Below are 7557 nucleotides of genomic sequence, written 5' to 3'. Positions count from 1 at the left end.
CTAGTAAGAGATTTCCCCTTATGCTATGGTAATGCACACCTAGGTGTTTTATATCTTCCTCCTAAATGTCTGCTATTGATCACTGTCAGAGACAGCAGCGGAGTGGATAGACCACTCGTCTGACCCTCAAAGGTAATGCCTCTCTTCACAGAATATCTGAAGGTATGGCTTATTTTGAGTTAGTGAATTCTCCTAAGGAACCCTACTCCTTACTGCATCTGTTTAACCTACAATAATAAGCCTTGCTTTTTCAGAAAACAAAGAATCTCGGATCTCTTGCAAGGGAGAAGACCTCTGCCGAAGATGGAGTGGTGGAGAATGATAACGTCTTTGTACAGCTCATCAAAACAGCAGGAATTTTCTTTGAATGCTGGGGAGAGACAGAATGACATAGGTATGGATTTAGCACTCTGTGCTGTGTTTGTGGCTGTGGATGTATATATCTATCCAAAAAGCAAGATTAAAAGGAGTTTAGGGTGTCAGAATAAAGCACTCAACTCAGGAAGCGCCAAAGTTAAAGTCAGCCTCATGCGCGTTATTGAATTACATGATTTCTGCCATATTCAATATGCAGGGTGGACATGTGCAGTGAATGAGGCAGCTGTTAAACTTTATTTTGATCTCTGTTGTTCAGTGAGTAAATCCTTACTTGCCTTATTTGCTGCACACTGCTTCCACTTTTCTGAGGTATACATACATGGGCCGCGCTGGGAGAATGCTGGAAGATGGTAAGTGTACAGATAAGGATTAAATGAGATAAGGCTCTGGGAGTTGCTTTAATGTTTTCTCCTATTTCCTTATTAACCCATTACATAAATGGGTGAAAGCAGGGATTTTATTTTTAAATATTATGGGGTTTAGCTGCGAAGGCAGGAGCACTAAAGTGAGAGAGCTTCAAATGGAAACCACCATTCCCCTTCCTCTCCCAGCTCAAGCACAGCTGTCAGCAGTTCTGAAGAAGTGGTTGCATTATTTTGAATTAGCCACTTTGTTGTTTTTTTGGACTTGGCAGAAGCTTCATTGCCACATGGGGATCCCAAGTCAAGTTTCTCATTCAGTACTTTGTGTCTGGCGCATTGCAAGCTTAACATCCTCATGATGCATATTTTAATATTCTCACAGTGGCTCCCTTTTACTGGCTGCTGGACGAACTAAAGTGGTTCTGGCAGAGACTTGCTGCTTCTCTTTAGAGTGGCTGGAACAGTAGAAATATAGGGTGTGCTTGTGGGGACAGAGCAGTCTGATATTGCTGAAGAGCTGCTGTCGTATCTTGTTGGGCTGAATGGTTTTTCTTTAGTAGTACAGGAGTTAGGGATTTGAGCTGGAGGGGAAAGATCTTAATCATGCTGTATTCATTAGGACACAAGGAAAACCAAGGGGATCCCTTCCCTGCTGCTTGGTTCCCCAGTTTGTGTTCTTGAATAGGCTGGCAGGGTCTCCATACTAGGAGTGAGCTATACAACCGACTGCAAGACTGGGAAGGCTGCACATTGGTTTTTCTTTAAATTTCATCAGAGCTGCTTCAATTTTGCCATGATGGAGGGAATGTGAGTAATACTGTCAGGCTTTTGTTAACTGGGCACTCTAGATGAAGTGAACTTGTAAACTCCAGCGGGGTAGCTGCTTGTAATCTGCAAAGCAACTGTATTTGGTGCTGAAATACTGTGAAGTTTGCATGACTAAAATGTATGACCTAACATGTATGTTGCATGACTAAAATGATTTACTCTTGACTTTCTCCTTAGCTGTGGATCAAGCAACCTTCCAGAAGAAACTCTGCCAGATCTTGAGGAAGCATCCTTTCTATCCACGTGTATGTAGCTGATACCACAAATTTCATCAGAAGCCAGTGTTTAAAATCTGTGCGCTACTTGGCTGTATGGCCGCTCCCTATGCTAATAGGCTATTAACATAGGCTAATTGCTGCTTGCACACCCAAATTGGCAGTGCGGAATGTGTCAAGTAAAAGAGGTAGGCAAATATAGCCCAATTCAAGTAGTATCCTAATGGCCCCAATCCTCTTCTGCCACCTTCCTGAGTACAAATAGGTGCAATATTGCTGCTTGTTCTTGGGCCCATTCTTCTCAGATGCCTGTCTGTCCCCCTCTCACCAATCCCCAAATTGTGCTCAACCTTTCCCCTCTCCCCTTGGCTCCCATCACCCTTCTGCTCTGGTTCCATCTTTTTTGAGCTATCATGTCTGACTCACCAGCCACTAATAGGTTGATTGGAGGCAATCTGCACTTGCACCTGTCAAAGCTCATCTGGCTTCCATGCTGCTAAAGTCGCCTTGAACAATTCCAGGACAAAGCATTGCACATCTGTGTCCATGGCCATGACCCCTATTCTGCCCATCTTGGCCTCCTCCTCAGGCATACACTGCCAGAAAATATGACTTGGGAGATAACTGAAATCCAAAGGATGCAAGAGACAAAGACACATGCAAAGGGAGGAGGGAAGCTTACCTTTTGAATGGAAAATTGTCAGTTCAATGTTCTGTAAGTAATTGGCCTGTTAGCTGCCAGTATAGAATGGTCACTCTTGTTTAAGTGTGTTCATATTGCCAGAGTTTTCCCTTCTCTTTCCTCTCTTCCTTGTCCCCACCTCAAACAGCCAGACCAAATATGAAACTCCTGAGGCTACTTGTTTCAATATCACAATTATTTTTGGACATTGTTGTTTGCTGTATTGGACACCATGCTCTCAGTTGCAGTGGGAGAAGTCACAGCTGGGACTCAGCCCTTTTCAAGCAGATGAAGGGGGTTTGAACCTTTCACCTTAGAGTGAGTTTGTAGAGTGACCAGCATTTTATTTGCAGGCTGTTTATATCAGAGTACATTAGAACCTCGATTTTACCAACACCAGTCTCACAAATGACCAGTTATATGATCCATTTTTCGAGACAGGAAAAAAATCATATAACAAAAGTGATGCTGAGGAAGAACAGGTAACATCTCTTCATATTCTGAGGCCTTTAGTGCTTTTGAAAGAGCTTTTCAGCAGCTTAAAGGACAAGCAGAAAGTGATGCGGTGCACCATACTGCACCAGAGATACAGCAATTTTGAGATTTTCAGTTTTAACAACTTTTTGATTTTATGAACTCCTCAATTCCCAATTAGTTTGTAATGTAGGTTTTATGCTGTATCTCTAAGATGCCCATTGTATTGCTTCCCCTCTAGTTTATCTCTGCCTGCAGCTTCCTGTCCATCTGAGTGCTCCTTGGCTATCTTAGCACAGAGCTCCTCTTCCCCCTCATCCTTTGCACACATAGCCCATCCTAAAGGAAAGTGGGTGATCAGGGTTCCTACTCAGTCAGTGGCTGACTTTTCCCTTTTTCTCTGCAGGTTGTGCAGGAGTTTGTCAGTGGCTTGGAAACTCACATTAAGGACAGAGACCAGTTCAGGAACTGCCTTCTGCCTTGTGCTCCAGTGCGAGGCGAGGGTACGAGGTCAGAGAAAATGCATTTTTCTCCCTGCCCCTAGGAGTTAGGCTCTGCTTGAACAATGCAAAATTGATTGTGGGGAGAAGGGTTTATTCTTTTAAACCAGATGTACTTTCATAGATAGAAGGGTTATTCTGTTAGCAGCCATTCTGTTAAGCCACGGGTACTTTCATAGATTCTTTAGCGATGCCTACATTACAGGGTAGGGGTTTGATTCCCCTGCTCGCATGTGCAGACTTATGCTAGCTCTCATTGAGCTAGCCTGAGCATAATAGTAGTGTAGCCTGGTAGCAAGGGTAATGGCAGTGGAGGCACAGCTTAGCCATGCCAAGTATGTATCCACCAGTTCCAGGCAGGTTTGTATTCAGAATGGCTAAGCCATGCCTCTGCTGCCACTGCCCTAGCTACCACTGCTGTACTGCTATTTATACTTCCATTAGCTTGATGAGAGCTAGCACAAAGTATGTGCGCATGAGCAGGGAATCATTAGCACTTAATATAGACAGCCAGAGATTCCAAGGCCAGAAGAGACCACTGTGATCATCTAATCTGCATCCTGTATAAACCCATGGCCAGAGACCTGCCCCAAAATAGCTCCTAGAGCAGATATTTTAGAAGAACATCCAACCTTGATTTAAAAATTGACAGTGATGGAGAATCCACCATGACCCTTGGTAAATTGTTCTAATGGTAATTAATTAGCACTGTTTATTCTTCATTTCCAGTCTTAATGGTCTAGCTTCAACTTCCAGCCATTGGATTTGTTATACTTTCTCTCTGCTAGATTGAAGAGCCTGTTATCAAATATTTGTTCTCCATGTATGTACTTATAGATTGAGATCACGTCATCCCTTAACCTTCTCTTTGTTAAGCTAAATAGATTGAGCTCCTTGAGTCTACCACTATCAGGCACGTTTTCTAATCCTTTAATCGTTCTTATGGCTTTTTTCTGAATCTTTCCAATTTATGAATTTATGCTCAATGACAGGATCCATCCCTCAGGCAAAGGAATGGCTAGACAGGGGAATGGCACTTAAATAACAGTAAGTTAAAGGTGCAGCATCTTGGGCATACTAGTTGTCTAGGTGGTGACTTGGGCCACAAGCAATTACTTTTGGAGTGGTACAATACCTTTTCTTGGCCCTCCCTGATTATACTCCAGGAACCGTGGTAAGAGCAGACACTGGGGAGTTAGGAGTAGGGGTACACTAGGACAGCGAGTTCAGGTCTGACAGAAAATCCACAAGACTTGGTGGAGATCATCTGCTTAAATAGTGTCTTCAGAAAATCTAGGAAAACCCCAAAGGCTCAGCTCTCCCAGCCAAAGCTCCTTCTAGAGCTTGAGCTGGAAATGAGCAAGGCTGATTTATAATTTAAATGAACTATTGTTCATGCCTCTAAAATTTCCCCTGGCTATTCCCAAGAACAACTGGGCCTAGTCGAGAGAAACTCTTTATGGTACCACTACTCGGGAATCCCTCTCAAGTTCCAGCTTCCAGTGTAAGACAGGTTTTGGTCTTTCTGAGGGACCCTTCTAGTAAGTTCTTTTGACTGCAGTCAGGCAAAGAGTTCCCTTTGGAGCTTTGCAGTTGAGTTTTCAGCTGTTGCTATGGCTCCAACTCAGATTTTCCCATAGCTCTGCTAGGACTGAAGAAATGTGTAGCTTGTATCATCTTCCTCTCTCAAATGTATCTAGTCAGTTTCTGAGTCCCCAGATTTGTTAGTAGAAATTCATTTCACCTCTCTTCTCATTCTCTAGTTTGTCCACTTGCTTCCACATGGACCGTGCTAGTATGATAGACAGTGGAGGCTTGGCAGAGTTGCTGGTGCCAGGGCATAGCATGATACCTCGAACAAAGCCAGTTCTTCCCATACAGAGGGTGATCTCAGTGCAAAGAGGACTCTCGGGGTAAATCTACATTGTGATTAAAAAACCCACGGCACTGAGTCTCTGAAACTGGGTCAGCTGATGCAGGTTCATGGGGCTCAGGCTGCAGGGCTAAAAAATTGCAGTCTAGACACTTGACCTTGGCCAGGAGCCTGGCTCTGAGACCTGCCTGTCTCACAGGGTCTAAATAACAATAGTTAAAAATAGTAAAATTGGAAGAGTATTAAAACTGACTGCATCTAGTGCCTAACCACAAATTTTTATAGACACTTCTAAAGAGCCCTAAGCTTTGGGAGGGTCTGGAAATGCAGGGTTATATTTGATATACAGCTATTTCCCCACTGCCATATACAGCAAGATTCAGGAGTTAAATCCACAAGCACCACCAGCACCCTGACCAGGTTCCCTCCTTTGACTGAGGGTTTGTTTTTGATAGGAAAAGGATACTGCTGTAATTTTAAGTAAATGTTCGTTTTAATCTCTGCTGGACAAAAGCAACGTGCTCACATCATGCATTTTCCTAACAATAACATTTTTTTTGGGGCAGAAATTTGGTTCATTCATACTGGTGAAAGCCTTATTAACTACTACTGCTTGGAATTGAGACTTTACAGGTAAGGACACTTTAACATATTCTTCTTTTCAGTTGTGACAATGTATTTGGGGACATCTAATGCTTACGAAAGTAGATGACTGATAGAGCTGGTCACACTGCAGACAAGTACTAATATGCACAAATCTGTTGATGCTCCTCAGTGCAGACTAGCTCCCCTGCTTTTCCAGTCCTGAGCTTTACAACACAGCTCTACCGGTTTAAAGGGAAAGGTCAGAAAAGAGGGATGTGACTAGGAAAGAATCAATGGAGGGTTGGCAGGAAGGCAAGAGAAGAGGATTGATAAGGACATGAAGGACTGCCCCAACATCCGTATTCCAGGCTTCAGCCTTTACTCTCTAATCTTGAGACCTGCTGATCAATTGCTGCTCTAGGCCATGGGCCCTGTCACTCCATGCTGGGGAACGTGGGGCTGGTGAGAATCCTACCATGCAGTCGCCCAGATGGAACTTACCGGGTTTTGTGAGGAGGGTCCGCTCCCCCATTGGAGAAAGCAGGAAAGGTTTCTATAAAAAATTCTCTTCTCTTTATCAGGTATCTCTACGGCCCCCATTGTCACAGTTTTGAAAGCCTCACAAGGGATTATCTTTGTGAGAGCTGTAAATGAGCTGCCCCTGACCAAAGCTTCTGGAATCCCTAGGAATATTATATGTACAATGCCCAAACCAAGCCAGGTGCGTACAAATGTACCCTTCATCTTTATTTAGTAATAACATGTACATTAAGAGCAAAGAATCCATACCCATTTACATCTGTTAATCCCTTAATTACTTTGGTTCTAGCAAAATGTATTTAACTTCAGGAGAGTGCTCATGTTTGTGCCACTGCCTTGGGGCAGTTTGCTCCCTCCTCCACAGTTGCTAGCTGTATTGGCTGGTGTGGAAGGGGGGCAGGACCATGTCCCTGTCTCTTTTCTGCTCCCTCTACTGTAGCTAGTTCCCTGAAGGCACTAGGAGGAAGCAATTACTATGTTGGGGAGCACAGGACTATGATTATGCCTAGTCCTTGTGCAAAAGCTTATTGGATTGGAAGGCTCTGTGAGTCCTCCTCCACTACCTTGCAAGAGCAATGCCAGTCTCATTTGCAGCATACTGCATGCTTATACTCTTCCTCTAGAAGTCATTACCTAGTCATTACCATTCAGTTGTTCTGATTTACTTTCCTAGCACATGGTCCCACGAACAAAGCTTATGAAGCACAGTGTATTGTGACAATGCTTCATGTTAACAGAGCCTTTCCTTGCAAGACACTTTGTTAATCGTATGTGCACACAACAGTCTCTGAGGCAGAGGGCAGTAACTGCCTTGCTACAGGCTGCTGCACACTGTGAGCAGGGCTTATCAGGAGCCAGGAGGGAAAATGTTTCTCGTTTTTGAATCCTCTTGTAATTCAAAAACATTTTAATGATGGTTGTTTTTAAATAAATTTTGAAAAATCCTGTTTGGGCGGAGGCTAAGTAGAGAAATTAGAGCGACGAAGGGGAGTGTTTTGTATAGAAAGTGTGTGTGAAAATAGGGAGTTAAAATAGAAACTTTTTTCAGCCTTACTGTAGTGGTTGTTTCTGATGCCTCCAGGAGAGGTTACATAATGGAGTCTGGGGAAGGGAGTGTGGC

At 43.5% G+C, this 7557-nt stretch overlaps 2 protein-coding genes across 2 annotated transcripts in view; both read left to right on the top strand.

The window, feature by feature from the left end:
- The first annotated feature begins 291 nt into the window (after positions 1-291).
- LOC115655436 (Fanconi anemia group D2 protein-like) lies at positions 292-3511 on the top strand. Its single transcript, XM_030570880.1, has 3 exons — positions 292-394; positions 1746-1813; positions 3346-3511. Exons 1-3 carry the CDS (start codon positions 304-306, stop codon positions 3481-3483), a joined length of 297 nt encoding a protein of 98 aa, XP_030426740.1. The 5' UTR covers positions 292-303; the 3' UTR covers positions 3484-3511.
- Positions 3370-7557, top strand: part of FANCD2 (FA complementation group D2) — a 146395-nt gene continuing 142207 nt past the window's right edge. Inside the window, 2 exon segments of the mRNA XM_030570879.1 lie at positions 3370-3449; positions 5879-5945. The gene's annotated coding sequence lies outside the window, so the exon portion shown is untranslated.

This window comes from Gopherus evgoodei, chromosome 7 (assembly GCF_007399415.2).
Source record: "Gopherus evgoodei ecotype Sinaloan lineage chromosome 7, rGopEvg1_v1.p, whole genome shotgun sequence".
Lineage (NCBI taxonomy): Eukaryota > Metazoa > Chordata > Testudines > Testudinidae > Gopherus > Gopherus evgoodei.
The sequence above is the reverse complement of the archived record's forward strand: the minus strand, read 5'-3'. Positions and strand labels throughout refer to the sequence as shown.

Bases quoted from the DNA above. Each gene is read 5' to 3' on its own strand.
- LOC115655436 (XM_030570880.1), top strand. From the start codon at position 304: ATGGAGTGGTGGAGAATGATAACGTCTTTGTACAGCTCATCAAAACAG. The intron at 395-1,745 runs GTATGGATTTAG...CTTTCTCCTTAG, and splicing joins GGAGAGACAGAATGACATAG to CTGTGGATCAAGCAACCTTC. The intron at 1,814-3,345 runs GTATGTAGCTGA...TTTTCTCTGCAG, and splicing joins AGCATCCTTTCTATCCACGT to GTTGTGCAGGAGTTTGTCAG.